The sequence below is a fragment of the Temnothorax curvispinosus genome, unplaced genomic scaffold (assembly GCF_003070985.1).
Source record: "Temnothorax curvispinosus isolate PA1 unplaced genomic scaffold, ASM307098v1 QBEX01007090.1, whole genome shotgun sequence".
Taxonomy (NCBI): domain Eukaryota; kingdom Metazoa; phylum Arthropoda; class Insecta; order Hymenoptera; family Formicidae; genus Temnothorax; species Temnothorax curvispinosus.
In genome coordinates this window covers 22,802-40,433 of record NW_020216870.1, presented here as the reverse complement: position 1 = coordinate 40,433, position 17,632 = coordinate 22,802, and the positions used below count along the sequence as shown (strand labels likewise).

The 17,632-nt window shown below is 32.0% G+C and overlaps 4 protein-coding genes across 6 annotated transcripts in view; 2 read left to right on the top strand and 2 right to left on the bottom strand.

Annotated features, from left to right (window-relative positions):
• The window catches only part of LOC112456715, a 10,234-nt gene extending 9,966 nt beyond the window's left edge, over positions 1-268 (bottom strand). The window contains exon 1 of the mRNA XM_025019441.1: positions 65-268. The gene's annotated coding sequence lies outside the window, so the exon portion shown is untranslated. The remainder of the gene's footprint in view (positions 1-64) is intronic.
• A 1,684-nt stretch (positions 269-1,952) lies between these two features.
• Positions 1,953-5,298, bottom strand: LOC112456699 (nucleoside diphosphate kinase 7-like). Of its 3 annotated transcripts, XM_025019423.1 has the most exons (10): positions 5,138-5,298; positions 4,843-4,992; positions 4,184-4,350; positions 3,943-4,101; positions 3,626-3,833; positions 3,432-3,552; positions 3,164-3,288; positions 2,970-3,083; positions 2,801-2,908; positions 1,953-2,269 (listed from the first exon to the last, which is right to left on the bottom strand). In XM_025019423.1, exons 2-10 carry the CDS (start codon positions 4,957-4,959, stop codon positions 2,219-2,221), a joined length of 1,170 nt encoding a protein of 389 aa, XP_024875191.1. In that variant the 5' UTR covers positions 4,960-4,992; positions 5,138-5,298; the 3' UTR covers positions 1,953-2,218. The 3 variants fall into 3 exon arrangements, with proteins under 3 accessions (XP_024875191.1, XP_024875190.1, XP_024875192.1); XM_025019422.1 differs by having other exon boundaries at positions 1,954-2,269; positions 4,843-5,298; XM_025019424.1 differs by lacking the exon at positions 1,953-2,269 and adding an exon at positions 2,589-2,726 and having other exon boundaries at positions 4,843-5,298.
• A 1,119-nt stretch (positions 5,299-6,417) lies between these two features.
• LOC112456714 (dynein assembly factor with WDR repeat domains 1-like) lies at positions 6,418-10,235 on the top strand. The gene is made up of 8 exons (XM_025019440.1): positions 6,418-6,699; positions 6,839-6,911; positions 7,091-7,294; positions 7,538-7,660; positions 8,103-8,287; positions 8,903-9,032; positions 9,293-9,591; positions 9,723-10,235. The coding sequence occupies exons 1-8, from the start codon at positions 6,660-6,662 to the stop codon at positions 9,917-9,919; spliced, it is 1,251 nt and encodes a 416-aa protein (XP_024875208.1). The 5' UTR covers positions 6,418-6,659; the 3' UTR covers positions 9,920-10,235.
• Positions 10,236-11,359: 1,124 nt separating this feature from the next.
• LOC112456696 (solute carrier organic anion transporter family member 4A1-like) overlaps positions 11,360-17,632 on the top strand; it is a 21,922-nt gene continuing 15,649 nt past the window's right edge. The window contains exons 1-2 of the mRNA XM_025019415.1: positions 11,360-11,584; positions 14,120-14,172. Of these exons, the coding sequence (XP_024875183.1) occupies positions 14,128-14,172 (45 nt within the window). The 5' untranslated portion in view covers positions 11,360-11,584; positions 14,120-14,127. The remainder of the gene's footprint in view (positions 11,585-14,119; positions 14,173-17,632) is intronic.

Here is a 17,632-nt window from a genome sequence, read left to right as displayed (position 1 = left end):
TTATTTGTATTATATACGTGTACAAATTAATAACAATGTTGTGTCTCATCAGAATGGAAAATACCTGCGTAATATGTAATTAAGTAGTACTTCCGTCTTGTTTTAAATCTTGAGGTAAAAGTTTGACGTGTAATCAGAAGAACTGCTTCGGAGTAGGTAGGTACGGCAAAGAAGAAAACGAATTGGAGAAGTGAAAAAAAAGCGAAAATCGGAATGCGAATATGGAGAGTAACGGATCCTTAAAAAATACCGATGGATCCGTACGGCGCGATGTCATGCGTAATACTGGCACCTGGGTATACAAGCTACCGAGCTGAGAGGAAGGAGTGTATGCGAATACACCGATCCGAACTAAGTTGCGACGAATCACCTCGCAAGGATGTGTGCAACCGAAGAGTGAATTTTCTTCGACTTGGCTCAACATTGAATCGTATTTAAAAAATGTAAAAAAGAACAGAATATAAAACAGAATAATATGTAATATGTTTACAGGTATAAAGAGTGCAAAAATTGAATTAATATTTTAGGAAACTAGGGTATCTGTAGGCAAATGCGGACCGTTATATGCAAATGTCTGTCAGACAGAGTATTGAATATGTACTCTTTGTAGCATTCTTCTAGTAAATAAAGATATTAATTTCGATTCTTTCCGATTTTTATTTAGTTCTCCTTCGATGAAAAAATTGTTTCATCTATTAATATGTAAAACTATTAATATTAACTGTTTTTGGGAAAAAAATGCATAAGAGCATAAATTTAATATTACACATGTACATTGGTAACAATTGTGTTTTTAAATGCCTTTATTTTTAAATTTAAGTATTATATTATTAAATACCTTAAAAATATCATCTTAAGTATATCTTTTATTTAAAAATATTTAAAAAGGCATCGAGTTATGCAACAGCAAATCTTGCTTGCTGTATTCGTTAAATTTTCTGTCAATTTATCGTGCATATTTTCGCTCGATTTTTGTTTCTGTTGTTTGCTGTTAGATTATGTCAGCGAAGCTTACGCAGATTTTAGCACCAATTCTCATTTTATGTGTGTGAGCAGCGCAAGTTTTGCAAGCGAAACACAAGCCTAACATAGATGGTTTCGGTTTTAATACAAAATTTTGATTAAATTTGCTACCAATTTGCAAGATTGCTATCATTTTATTTAAGGAGATTGTCTTCCTTGCATGATCTGTTAAATATTCTATTTTGCATCATCATTTTTTAAAATAAATTTTTCTATTCTACAGTACCATTTAGCATTATGTCGCGCAATGTTTTCAATCCGTAATTCTTTATCAATTGAATTAAACAGTATCGTGGGAAAATCTGACTCTCCTTCTCTTCGCCTCTCTATCTGGTTTAATGCGATGGGAACGGATTCATCTTCGCAGTTTTACATCGCCGACGGACTACAGACTTAATCCTTGACACGCATCATTGTGCCGTTATTAAATCGCGGTAGATCCTGTAGTTCTTTGAGGTACAGACGGTTATTATAAGCAGCGGCGATATTGCAGCGCGGAATTTACTGGTGAATTCAATGTGTATGTTGATGGAATAACTTATTCTGACCGACCACCCGAACAATTTACAGTGTTGCAATCTGCAGATAATTAATTGTTCCATTGTATGGTGTATGATAAGTGTTGTGAACTGATTTCGATCACAAGCTTTATATGTGGAGGCAGTTGACGCTTTAATCTTCTGATATAATATAATACATTTTTTTCGATATGTAATCATGCAATTTATATCAATATTCATATCACGTACATTAGTGCATAAGCGTTTATTGTACAACAGTTTTCATATATTTATTTATTTATTATCGAATTTTTCTCTCGTCTGAATGACTAAATAATAAAAAATAAAGTTTAAACAAAACTTATCTGCTGAAATAATAGAATAATAATAATAATAATAATAATAATAATAATAATAATAAAACAGAGAGACTAAGACCATGAAAAAATAGGATTATTTTATCATTAAAGACTAAAAGCGATTAATATGGACTTTTTCTATTTCTACTTCAGTATCATAAGGTTTAAAAAATATTGATCGTTATATGAGAGGAGCGCATAATTACGCAAATATCAATATCTACAGTAATCGCATGCCAAAGTAGGACATTGCGAAACTAGCTTCGGGCCTCTAGCTTCGAGTCACTTTAGACGTACGCTCCCCTTTCTCCGGAAGCCCTTACTCAGTGGAAATATTCACAGCAAGATGTGTATTAAGATACACGGATATATTATAGAAGCGTATATCTAAAATTAAAAAATAGTAATAAAAAATATTAATATATTAATATAATTAAATATAATAAAATATTAATATATATTGAGAGGTAAAAAGTTCTCGTGTAAACATAAATCTCCTGAATAATTATTTAAAAATACGTTTACTGCTTAGAACTTGAACCATCTTGCGATTAAAAATAATATACTTCGTTTATTTTAATCACTGAAAATGTAAACGTTTATGTATAAAGTTCAATTTTACCTAAAAGTTATTACAGCTTTAAGCAATTGTAGAACTTTTATGTAAATATCAGGATGTACACTTGAATTGATATTTTGTTTTAAAAAATCATTTATTTTCTTATACCAACGTATACAAATACTTCAAATTTTTTAATTTAAGAATTGTCAAACCTAGCTATTTATGTTATGTAAGAGTATATTTGGTTTAAATTCCATCGAGTATTTTGAAGAAATATTCCACCTGGAAAGATCCAACATACGTACATACATTACATAAGAGAAACAAGTGACAAATGTGATTAAAATTGTAATTACCTCTAATATCCCGTCTTCCGGTAAGTCAGAGCAATGTATAGCATTTTGTACTTTCGTTTTCCCATACTTGGCTCTAAGCGTATTCGGTCTGATTTGCCGTGCAATGTCCTGTAATCAAATAAGTATGTCAATAACGCGAGGCAAAGCAATTAAAGTTGTCTATACTTACCGGATCCATTGGACCGCATAAATTCCTGAAATCAGCAACTATGTTAGGGCTCTCGTCTTTATGGCTCACTTCCATAACAATGCACGGACCGGATTGTAATTCTGCTACCATCGCCTATAGCAAGTTCATGAAAATATTTCCAGCTTTAGAATTAATTACTTGTAAGAAGAGTATGTAAATATATAGAAACCTACGGTATATTCAGGAAGAACACCTTTATATATTTCTAAAAATTCTTCGGAATTAATTGGATTAACATAAAATTGTTGTACTGCGGTGATTGTGTAGCCTGCTTTCTGAATGTCATCGAAAATGGCACCTGGATTATAAACATAAAATAAAATTGATTGAAAAGAATATATCACATCAGATAGAGGTTTCAAAGTTATATGAAAAATCCCTTAGTTGCTATTTTACAATTTTCTTTTTTTACATATTAAATAATAAACAAAATAAACTTACCAAGAAGCCCTTCTTGTACAGCATGTGGCTTGATAATGCAACAGGTGCAGTTTTGTAGAGTTGCAGTGTTTTTCAGACCTTTATTTTTACATTTTGAGTCAGGAAAAAAGTATTGCAATTCCTGAAAATATCCAATCAGATATTATATCAAGATAAATGTTTTTAGATTAACTATTGTACGTTAGAATTTGTACCTGCATTGCTGTTTCAGTATCTTTGGATCCATATACGGCATTATGTATATCATCTTTTCCATAACAAGCTCTTAATGAAGATGGTGCTATTGAACGTGCATCCTTACTATCTTCTGGGCCTGCCAGTTCTTGCCACCTCATTATACCATTTCCTCCTAATAATTCTAAAGCAACGACAGGGCCAGATATAAGATAATTTATAACAGACCTAGAAATAAACTTTTATAGCTACAGTATCTAAAATTTACTAAAAAATAATAAACGGTTTACTTTTAGGACAATGTTAGCAATTGTTAGCAATACAAAATTTAACTTACGTCTTATCGATTTCGTCTTTTACAAGATTACATTCTGCAATATCGTTTGGAGTTAATCTTATCATTTTTATATTTGTGATATAAAAATCATAATTTATAATGGCTTTCAATATTTCACCCATTTTGTCAATAACATCTGGTTTCAGAAATACAAAAACCCTGAAAGAGTAAAATTATGTCAATTAAGTAAAAATATTTAAATACCAAAGAAATCATATATAAAAATTATTTGTCTACTTACTTTTGTAGTTGAGTTTCTAATTTGGTTTTGGTACAGGCATCTGCGTAACCTGTAATTTTGATGCATCTTGAAAATATTGTGATTACAGTACCGACATAAAAGTCTTTAGCTGTAATGCCTTCACATGTTGTTCTTCTTAGGAAAGTCTTCTTTGTTTTTAAGTCAAACTGAAATAGAGCACACACACATATAGTCCCAACATTTGTTGTGCATGGACGCATAAAGAACATTTAAAGAGAGAGCAACTTGATTTTAAAATAAAACTATATGGTTTTTCTTACATCATACGATTCCTCTAGTCATTTTGCATATAAAATATATATTAAGATAAAATTATAAAAAGATTAATACTTTACAAGACATTTAATACTTTATTTTGATATATCTTGATATAAAATATACAGTATCTTGAAAAATATTAATTTCTAAATTATTTTACTTTAATACTTTAACGTACAGAATAATGAGATAAATCAATTGACATATAGAAAATGCATAATTACTTTAAAGAAATAGATGCAATTTGTAATGCATAAATTATACATTTTATATCATTTTTTTAATATTATTTGAAATAGTAAAGATATTTAAGGTGCTTAAGTTTGGAATAAACACATATGGTATTAGTATAAACATATGTAATACTAATTTGCACGTACCAATTCGACAGTATTATCAGATGGATAATAATACAGATAAAATTTCTTCAGCATACAGGCAACTTGGTCATACCATTCAGCTTCAAATACATATCTGTTGCTGTAATCTGCAGACATCTCAAAACTTGCATATTCTGACGTAACGTATTGCTAACAATAATTGACAATATGTGAAGAATGTTTAAAACTGCATCTCATAGAAATTAAACGGCTAGTTTTTATAAAATATAAAATCGTCACTTAGTTTAACAAAAATATCAGGTTAATTGGAAATATAATTTAATTTGTTTCATACATATCGTTATATCATGTCCAAATATTTCAGCAATGTCATAATGTCAAAGACAAAAAGTTTAACGGAATAAAAAAAAAACAATTGCTATGGCAGCAAAAAGATATGAAAACAATCGGAGCAAAGACTGAAAACAGTGAAAACCGTGTTCTTTTTTTGCGACGTTGTTGGGCAATACTGGGCAATACGCCTCTACGTTCGCAAAATGTAAATATTGAACTACGTAACCACGTCCACGAAACTTTTCAGTAGGTAACATGCTGTGCGGTTTCTCACTTTTCTACTCCGTCGATAACAGATCTTTAATGCAATCATTATCGATAGAAAAATACGAATAAACGGCGTGTACAAAACAGACGGCAAAGACAATTGCTTGTTTAATTTGAAAAATTATAATTGCACTTTAGTACAAACAATACTTTTCCGACAAGCTCGATAAACAATGGAGAGAGACAACGGTCTCGCGGATTTATGAACTTCCGTCGAATATACATATACTTCCTCTAAAATACAGAAAGTTAGAAACCCTCTAATGCGCTAAATCTCACAAAAAAGACTAATATGTGACCATTCTCTGCTATACAACTAATAAAAAAATTAAAAAAAAGTTTAATAATAAAGAATATTATTTATGTACTACATACCTTGGTGAAAAATATTTTTCTCAGAAATTTTGTAAGAATTCAGACTTATATAAAAAATTCTGAAAAAAATATATAAAATTTCTCAGATACTTTCTGCAGAAATAATTAGATAAAGATTTTCGGAATATTTCAGTATATTTATATGTATAAAATTCTGATAAATTGCATAGATTTTTCTCATATTTATTCAGATTTTTATAAAGATGTGTTGGCGGGAAAATCTGAAATATTTATTATTTTGTCTGAGTTTTTCTGAAAACTTTCCAATTTGTATAAAAAATCTAAAAAATTCTGAGTATTCTGAGAAAATCTGAAAATTTTTATAGAAATTCTAATTTAATAATATAAAAAATTCTGAGACATTTTTCCATCAGGGTAACGCAACTGTATAACTTGTAACGAAGGATATGTACAATAATATAATAATTATTTTTTCCTTTCGTCTTTTGAAACAACATCAGCTATTATATGATAAAATGATTTGATCGTATCTTAACTATTTTTATGTTAATTATATGCTTTTCATAAGTATAATTTGATCGATCTAGTGTTTGAAATTGATCAAGCGAGCCTTAGCAACCAAATCTCCAGCGCTAGGCAACGCACAAGCGTTTGCAGGTTTGCACAAGACAACGTGTCTGACTGACGTGCACGCACGCATGCACGCACGAACGAACGGACGAACGAACGAACAAAACAAAACGCGGTTTTGACAGCTCCGGCTGGTCTGGCTGGCGCGGAGAAAACGCACCTTTCGTGATACGTAATCCCTGACGCGTGATCCACATTTTATAATTAAATCCCGTGCCTCCCCCGTGTCAAATAGTAGTGAATCGCAACCCTGTCTGGAACACTGGACGCATCCTAATTGGAATGTCCACATGAGGCTGCTGAAATTCTTGCTTCGTTATTTCCCACCAGGTAAACAGACGATGTACAGGGTGCATTAATGATGTTGCCTCCCCCTGACCGCGCTCTCTCGTATTTTTAAAAATTAATTTAGTGTAGCATACTTGAGAAAATACTAATAACATACTTAATTGGGTTTAAATCCTTTTAGGTCTCGCTCTGGAGTACACGCAAGGCGGTGACATCAAGACAAAAATGATTGATTTACTGGACTTGTCCGCCGAGTAAGATCAGATCAGATCAGATTTAACTTTCACATTTAGCTTTTTTATTCGTCGTATAGCAACGTATAGCTGTTTAATTATTATTTTATATTTGCCTTTATTTTACTTCGAGTATTTTGATCGCAAGATCGCGGAATAAAGCGAGCAATTTTATAGCAATTAAACAATTTACTTTCCAGAACGGACATAAGAGCATTAGCGGAAAGCATAAAAGCGGCCGAACCTATAATAACCGAAAGTGTAATGGACCAGTTAGTTGAAACTTTGCAGAAGCTGCAGAGTAAAGTTTGCGATACAAATACTAAGCGCTACTACAAATACAAAACCTTACAGACACATCTTTTGCCAGTCACTAATATAGCGTTCGATAAACTAGGTAAAAGGTACTCCACATTAAAACTGTCGCTTAATTATTAATGAAAACTTGTAAAATTTATATGAAGTAAGTAATGTTTTACGTTAATTAAGTTCCATGATATATGATATGGGCACAATCGATTTAAGAGCTACTAAAAGAGAAAGATATAAAATATGTAAAAGCGTTAAGAATAAATTATTAGCAGCGAACAACTTGTCGAAGTGTAGCGTAGCGTATAATCGACACATGTCATCCGTTCGATCGACAGATGCTTGACGGGAAGCTATGACCGAACTTGTAAAGTTTGGGACATTGACAGTGGAGCGGAGCTTTTTACTCTCGAAGGCCATAAGAACGTGGTCTATGCCGTCTCGTTCAACAATCCGACTTCGTGAGTTAGTTACAATAATTCAGAGTTAGTCGCGACTATATTGATCCGGGATTGAAAGTAAGGCGCAGAACTCGTGCGACTTACCGCGACCGAGATTTTCTTTTTTAATGTATAACGCGCGTTATACATTACGTACGTTGCAATAACGGCGCATATCCCAGACAATGTCCAAAATCGGGGCATAAGATGTCTTAAAGAACGTCTTATGTCCTAATTTTGGACATTGTGCTGTCTTAAAGACGTCCTTAAAGATGTCTTGTGCTGATTTTGAACATTGTGCTATCTTAAAGACGTCTTGTACTGATTCTGGACATTGTGCTGTCTTAAAGACGTCTTGTGCTAATTTTGGACATTGGGCTGCCTTAAAGACAGTCTTACGTCCTGATTTTGAACATTGCAGTGCTGTCTGGGATGTTAGTCCTATCGTCGTTTACCATTTCAGAGACAAAATTGTGACCGGGTCCTTCGACAAAACGGCGAAGGTCTGGTGTTCGCGGACGGGTCACTGCCTCGCAACCATGTGGGGTCACGATGCGGAAGTGGTGGTGGCTAAATTCTCACCGACGCGTTGCAAGCTCGCGACAGGCTCCATCGACGCGACGTCAAAAATATTCCATATAGAAACCGGTATTGAAAATATCGCAATGTTATCTCACATAATAAACGTGCGCTTCGATTTGTACCAGTTCACGGATCGATCGGGCGAGCAACATGCCACACTGTCGAGTTCACTTCGCGATGCTCGAACACAGCAGCGTGCAAACAATATGCGAGAGCAGTTAACGTATTCTTGTATACCGTACTCATTGCTATTATCCAATTATTACCGGCTTTACGTTATCGCAGCGGCTGCCTGATACTCTAGTTCTAATTAAACGAGCTTAAAGAAAGTCACCAAGTTGTCTCGAACTCTCAGTTGTCTCTCTGAAAGGCAATTTAGACAATTTAGAATTTTAACGAAATATTAATTGCTATTGATTGATACCAGAAATGGCTTTAATACATTTAGTTATTTAGTGCAATGGACAAATGTTTTTTAAACACACACGTTTAGTCGTTTCTAAAGCGAACAGATTAGATTAGACAAGTTCCTGGTTTTGTTATTTATAATTATTTGATATAATTTTTAAACTCAAGAATATTAGTAGGTTCGCTATCTCAAACATCCGACATGGTTTCCCCGAATAAAAAAAAGATACGTCGTAAACTTTTTATGCGAGAGACACGATTTGGATTCGGCAGGTCAGGAGTTAGGCACGTTACGGGGACACACGGCGGAAGTTATTGCGCTGCATTACAACGACGATGGAAATCAGATCATATCGGGTTCTTTCGACGGAACAGTGAACATCTGGGATACAAGAACATTTGCGTGGGTTTTCCTCTTATCTCGTGTATTATCTTATCTTATTACTATCTCTTAAGTCTAACGCGTGACTTACGTGAAATTACATAAAATATCAAATAATTGCTTGACACACTTTCCAATCAATTTCTCACCTTTTTTCTCTTGTTAGCATGTCGTAATGTAAGCTCTATAAAATCATATTTTTTCGAAACAATTTTTTTCCTTTGTATGACGTCTAGTGTGTTTAATCAAAGATAAAATACTTTTGATTTACAATCCTATAGACGGACGAGCGTGTTAATCGGCCATCACGCGGAGTTGTCCAACTGCCTGTATAATTACGACTGTTCATTGATCGCGTCGTCCTCAATGGATAAAAGCGCGAAGGTCTGGGACGCGAGAATGAATTCTTGCCTGGCTACATTGTTGGGACACGACGATGAAGTTTTGGATCTCGCTTTCGACAACAACGGCAAGAGACTGGCGACAGCCAGCAGCGATACTACCGCGCGAGTTTGGGATATAAGCAGCAATTTTCAACAGTTGGCTCTCACGAAAGGCCATCGAGAGGAAGTGTCAAAAGGCAAATTTTTTTATCGCAAACAAACACGTCTATTCTATATCTATGTGCTACAATATATATAAGTGTCTAAATATATAAATATATAGATATAATAATCTATGTAAATGTGCTAAAAGCCTACAAATTTTTAGTTTGCTTCAGTCCGAATGGCCATCAACTTCTAACTGCCTCCTTGGACAGAACAGCCAGGCTGTGGTCCGCGGACGATGGCTCCTGCTTTCAGCAACTGAAAGGACACACCGACGATGTTTTCGCTTGCGCATTTTCATATACGGGGGATACTATAATTACCGCCAGCAAGGACAACACTTGCACGATTTGGAGGTGACTCGACTGGTTTCAAGTGTCCGCTTAGCTTCTACTCATCGCTCTGTTTATCGTTTACATTGTATATTTTTATGTTATCTGAATAACGGCGAGCGCAGCCTATTGCTTTTCGATAAACAGACGACCGATAACATTAAGTGCTTTCGCGTTCTACCAGACATCGTCAACATTTTGACAATGGTAAATAAGAGTGGTATTTCCAAAAAAGGAATTTTTCCAGCGAAACTATTACTGATATAGAAAATTTAACGTAAAAGCGAACAAATTTCGCTGTATCATAATCAATTATTCGATATTATAGAAATAATAAAATTTGTTCTTTTAGTAAAATAGAAAAATCTTGCTAAGAGTAAATTTGTTCGTAGAAACGAGTGAATTTTTATCGCTTAATTAAAACAGTTTATTCTTAACAAATGTATTTTGCTGCTGTAGTAAATGCCATTACTGCTTCGATAACAGAATAGAAATAATTCGTTATTATAATAAAATAATTTGTATACCTATTTAGAACAAAATTATCTTGAACAAATAACGTTAGTATTCTATTTGCTATTTACAAAATAACTGATAAGATTTGCTTTTAATATATAACCTGCTATTTAGCTTTTTCTCTGTATTTAAACTGAATATTTTTATCTTAAAAATAGATTTAGTATATAATCGTTACAAAAACACACTTACGTCAAATAATAAGTGTATTTCTTGGAATATTCTAATAACCACTTATTATAGCTGATGGCTATAGTGACTAATAGCAAATACAAACATTATTTAAATTTATGAGGCAATTGAGGCAATTAAAATAAGAGTATGATTTAGACTTTGAATTTATAACAAAAAAAATCATTGATAAGAGTTATTCCAAATACTTGTTTAATAATAATTATTCGCAAATTAACTTTATAGATGTTACATGCATGTATACGCAGATATTAGGCATGTAAAATTACAAATTATTTTATAAGCATAGTTATATATTAATAGAAAAGATAAAAATTTTATTCTTATAAATATATACATCGTCTACACAAATAACATATTGATGACATAAATAAATAATGTATTTATTAACGTTGAGACACATAAATTTGAAAATTTATTAGGCAAGAAAATAATATAGTTGTTTACACTTATAAATATAAAATTTATGTATAAATATTGTTTAAATATAAATATATGTTATAACAGATATAAAGAGATCGCGATAATACTTTATATATATGTAAATAAAGAATTATGTATAATTATGTAACATATATAATAAATATAAACATAAATAGATCCATTATCACACAAGAGAGACGCGTGTTGAAAATGTTAAGCGAGCCCCGCGCGAAGTTACGCTTCAGCGCGTAGCTACGTGACATAAGCCCCACTCTGAAGCCAGTCACTGACTTGAGACTACATCATGTTCGGTTAGTTAGTGAGCGTCCAAGGTAGTCGTCTTGAACTCGTGGACTCGTTCGCATCAGCATACGCGAAGTAAAACACGATGCGTTCATATACATACCGCGAGTTTCCTACTTTCTAAAGACAGAGTTCTGCCGGATGTCACCTGCCACAACGGAATTACATAATCATGTGTTGCATCGCATCGATATGGATTACACAACTTTATTTTCAGTGTGCATTCGAATTCATCTGCTTTTAGATATTTTTTAATACGGTGAGTAATATAAGATTATATAACGGTAAATATTTTGTAATTGTAAACACACGTCGTTATTAATTGTAAATACATCGCGCTCAAAATTACGATATTATAAACAAATTGTTAACATATTATGTAAAATAACGATACAGCAGTGTTGAATGTTTATTATGATAAAATAGATTCGATTTAGGTTTTATACATAAACTTTCGCACGTGTATTTTTTAAGCTTGTCATGTCAAATGTCAGAAGGCAGAAAGGAAACGGAAGACGCATCTACCGTTTAGAATACAGCTATAATCACTTCTCATCTTTGTTTTGTTCGTAAGCCTATGCTTACGTTAATTAATTATATGTATAGCGATGCGAAAGAGACGCACAGACAGACGCAAATTAATTAACGGAAGCGCCGTCAGTATCCATTGAGACTCATATAATTAGCGTGGCCGAGTCGAGAAATCGTCGCGGTATACGGTGCGCGGTTTACAGCAGTTTCCGACGTTTTTTCTTTCTCGCGTTATTTTTCAATTTTTCACATCGCGTATGTATTATTTTAAGAGAATCGGACAGAAGAAAGAGAAAGAGTCGCGTAGAGCGACGATTGAACAATCCGTGACGATAAAAACTTATCCCGCCCGCGGCAGGGCCATTACGACAGGCTGAAATAAATGTTATTACGTATTCGTGATAAAGCACGATTTCTTCTCCGATCATATAGATTTTGGAAGCAATACGTTATAGTATCCTTGTGCCAGCCTCTTTAACCATTCGAGGAAGAACGTTACGACGATGAATGTATATCGCTTCCTTCGATTCTATTCAATTGCGATTTATTAAAATGTTTGATATTTTTGCGGGTAATTTCCGTGAACAAAACAATTTAAATAGTAAAATTTTGCATCTTTCTAGGACGTGAAAAAATATCTTTATTTTTCGGGCTATTATACGTTTATATTTTTACGATAGAAACGCAAAAATATTGTCAGAACGTTGGGTAAAGATTAAAAAGAGAACGAAAGAAATTACACTTAAATAATTCAATAAAATGTTTTGTTCACGAAAACTAAAAGTTTCTTTTCGTAAAAAAATGTATATACGGTTTAAAATACGTTTAAAAAAAGAACAAGAAATAATTAAAATAAATAAATAAGTAATGCAAAAATTATACGATGCAATAAATCGTGTGGGAAAAAAATAAGAAAATTGCTAATGGAAGAATTACATGAAAGACGTTTCGATTGAATCACGTTCGGTTGCGACACTTGATCCACCGTATATACATTTGTGTATTTTTTTGTCTCTCTTTGGATTTTGGATAATCCATATCGGTCATGACGAAGCATTATGCATTCTAAGTTTAGAAAAATGTGACCATTTTTTCTATCTTATCAATTCGACCGTGAAAATGCAGAACGCACCGTCCTAACCAAAAGTATGCAGGAAATACTAAAAACACCGATATTAATTCTCTAGGGATCCAAAGACAAAAAAAAAATACATAAATGGTTACGGCAAATCTAATAGAATATAAAAGACGTAGATTTAGTGACTGTATAAATAACTGTTACTTTTACTTTTTTTTAATTAAAAAAATTTTTGTAAATTGTTTTGATTTTTGTTGTCATATTTTTGTTTGTTGATTATCTACTTGTGTGTAAAATATTATACTGGTAGCATTTGTTAATGTTTACACTTTTTCTCTATAAAACTCGGATATTCAGAAATTGATAATTTTTTATGTAAATTATGAATCGATCTGAAATTTGGCCTCGAACTTTGAAAGAAAAGTACAGAGTATAATATTAAATTTTCATCAACCTCGTAGCATTTTGACAAACTCTCCGGAACATCCTTATTGATGCTTGTGGACATGTGACCGTTTCACTTGCGCGAGTGCACATTCATCATACTAATTGTAAGACGTTACTAAGTATTAAACTTTCGAGAAAATGTATTATATTAGAATCGAAAGTTTTCCCACCGGTGACCTACTACATATACAAACCTTAAATTCAATTCGTATAAAGATTAAGTCTGGACACACACATTCCACGCAGGGTGCATAATAATTTAATAAGTGATGTCCATTATCCTGTTACTCCGATTGTTGTGAACATTATTACGCATTATTTGCATTTATCAACGATTGTCTTACAAAGCTACTACAGCGACATTCAAAAACATTTACTCTCTCTTGACATTTAAATAAGGATACGTGAAAAATGTTTGATTTTAGCGATACATTTTTCGATCGCTTTAAAATCGATTTTCTAAAGCAAAAGTCATTTTTTCAGCTATGTGTGGTACATGATAATTAACATATCCGAGCAATATTTTCAATGTTTTGGTCATAATGTTATTTTAATTTTAAAAATACATCTTACAAATTTATAACACTAGCTGCTATTTTGCTATGTTGTCAGCCACGGGTATTTTCAGAAATAAATGGTATAACACTATTTAATAAATCGTTATTCAATAATATAATTATTTTACAAATTAATAATTTATATCAATTTGTATTAATAAATTTTATTATTATTTTACAGATCGCAGCATGACAGGAATATACAATTTAGGCTATGATGGCATCGAACCAACGGTAAGTTAATAATATTAAATAGTAATTTTATTAAAAGATATGAATACAATAGATATGAATACAAAAGATGAATATATACCGTATTCCAATACAGTCTAATAGTATTGAATTATGAGTATAATAATTCATAAAAATATTATAATAATAATACTTTTTACAATATGTTTTAACTGGAATTATTCATGAATTATACAAGATTTTGTTTAGCATTAAATATAGCTAGCGATTGCTTTACAACGATTATTTAGACATGTATGATGAGTATAAGAAAATTTTTACACGAAGTTCTTGCAGTGTTCGAAATTGAGATAATTGAATTTTACTTGCATCCTGTATTGTTATTATAAGAGTAATTTGAATGCTCGGAATCCACGTAGTACCTGGAGGGAAGATAAAATTGATTTATCTGGCTTCTCGTCCGTCGTTGTTCTCGACTCTTAATTATTTTTCAGAGAATGTAAAATTGGCAAAAAAAGTCACGCGTTCGGTCTATCGTAAATATTAAATTTAATAAATCACTGCCATACTGCAGTGCATAAATAAATAACTTAAATGTCGCAGTTTATTTTAATGTTTTATTGCCGAGACAACATTAACTTTTAGATAAATTTTTTACAAATGCAGCTGATTATTTCTTTATATCTATACGGAATAATTTACTGGAAGGTTTTACCGAAGCTTTAGAAAGTGACTTGGAATCATTATGTATCTGTTTTGAATTATGTTTCTTACAAAGAAAATGTTATATTAATATTTATTATTAAATAATGTATTTAAAAAAATATTTAAAGATATAGAAAAATAATAGACAAAATTGATTAATTTTTCTTATATATGGTTTATAGAATGAAACCATTCTCTCTGTAGAAAACATAGGTCAAAAGAAATTTATAAAAACATTACTATGGACTTTTCTCTCTATGCATAGGATTTTAAATTATCTTATAAAGCTCCGGTAAAATCTATTTAAATATTTAATTGTTGTAACAACTTTCTACAATTTTTAAGAATTTTACTGATGTTGTTGTTACACAAACGTTTTTATTAGAAATGTGAGAATTATCTTCTGAGGTCGAGTCAATAAAACTTCCTCTATTATTATTCTTTAATATTACATCAATATTATATTAAAAAGCATGCGTAATTATTTTTGGTCTTGTGCTCTTCTTTCTTTAATAAACTTCAACTTTATTTTAATCTTATGGATGATAAGGCAGGAGTTTGCCACCGTATCCTATCGCATGGTGTCTCGAAAGAATAAACAACTGCCGTAACCCAGCGCGTTTTACCTGCCCCAACGGTGTTTGCGAAAATTTGCATCCGCATACTCTGAAAATTTGCATAAGTATATGTAAGGCGAGGCTGTTGGTAGGTTCGAGATATTGTCGAGCTTTTCTCCGAACAGATAATATAGTAACATATATCCGTGTTTTTACGAAACTTGTAGAAAGCCAGATTGTTATGTGGGTTGTATTTTTATCCTTTCATATATTCTTATGGTTTTATAAAGTTTAGCTTAGGGAAGATTAACTATTTAGCGTTTGCTGTAACTTTGATGATTGCTTTCGCTGAAAATACGCAATAATACTTTGATTTTCCTTTGCTAAATTGAGTGCAGTGTGTTTTTGCAGAGAAATTACTTCTGTTTAATTTAATACGTTCGTATATATGCGTTGATATTATTTCCATAGCTGTTTTTCCTGTGGATTGATTGACTTTGGAATAGTTACTTTTTGCGATTCTGGTTTTTGCAATTGACGCCTCCGGACTTTTCCGATTGAACGATTAATTTCGGGAATAAATATTTGTAAAACGAGAGGTGTAGACTTACGAAATATATATATTTATTTATTGATACTTTTTACATATCGCATCCCGAGAAAAATACTGTCACAAACAAAAAAATTTTTATTTATATTTTTATTTTACATATTTTCCAACCTTTGACTGCGTGCCGACTAGATTTGTCAGACTTGAAACACAGCTTTACTACTCCAACCGGACCGGACCGCAGTCAAAGGTTGGAAAATATGTAAAATATAAATATAAATAAAACTTTCGCGCATCATTTACCGCGCTGGTTCTTAGTTAGCCCGGTTTATTCGTACAGATTTTTCATTAGAACCTATACCTCAAATTTAAAAAAAAATTTGATTTTGAGTTAACCTCATAAGTACTTATGCCTAAAATGTTACGTGCTATAATAAAGTATCACAAATCTATATGCAAAATCCGCTGCACGGAAGCATTGTCATTCTTTTTAAGTCGGTATAATTCACAAGTAAATTGACAAGTGAATCACAGTGGACCTCTTCAAAAAACAGATTGTTTTATTATTACATTTATTTTATATAACCTTTTGGTATTTTAATAAGTTTTCGAATGTGTACTTACTCATGTTGACTCTGATTTATCCAGTTATGTCTTTCTCTTATTAAATGTTGTTCTAAATGCATATGGCTCGATATAAATAAGATATTACCACATCCCCTGCATCTTGCCGCATAATTTGATAAGTCTTCGTAATATTGCTGTAAGTGTTCAGATACTGTATAGTCTTTATCGCCAATGTTATGTGTAAATAAGTGTTCTCTGAAATATTTTAGAATATTGCTTAGCGCGAGGGTAACAAAATTTCTTCTCTACAAACTGCGCACCTTGCGAACTTTAGCGTTGCATTTTCGAATTGTACGATATGACTGAACAACTCCTCGCGTGTCACTTGTGTTAGAAATTCCATTTATATCCGTTTTGTACTGCAGAGTGTCTGTTACTACGTCACTGAAATGACCTCTCAACAAGCGTTTGAAATACTGCTCACAAAGGTGGAAAAAAGAAGTATGATTTATTTATACACTGAGAAAAAAATGTTGTTAATTTGACTAAACTTGTTTAGTTGTAGTGATTTGTTTAATGCAAATATTAATATATTTAAATCAAATATACGTGAGTAATATCAAGAAATTCTGAATCCATTTAAATATAATATTTTTTGAATTAACAAATGTTAGCTTGACAGCCCGTGACCGCTGCATTTAGTTGAATCAAATAATATTTCTTTGAATCAACGATTTTTTTTTCTCGGTGTAGAAACGTATGTAAATGGAGGGGTAAAAATCACAGTGGTGTAAATCAAATTTTTAAAAATATTTTTTTGTGTGCATAGATGCAATTTATATATTGTATAGATTGCATCTATGCACGCGAGAAAAAGTTTAAAAAAATTTGACTTACACCACTATGACTAAACCCCTCCAAATATAAATATATAATTTGAATTTGCCTAACTATCAGATCGTACAGTTCTATCTTTGTTTATCCCATTACTAATTTTAAACTTATGCTAAAACACACACAACGCTTACACATGACAATTTAAAATAGCGATGACAGGTAGACGTACAGTAAAAAATTATATATATATATATATATATATATATATATATATATATATATATAT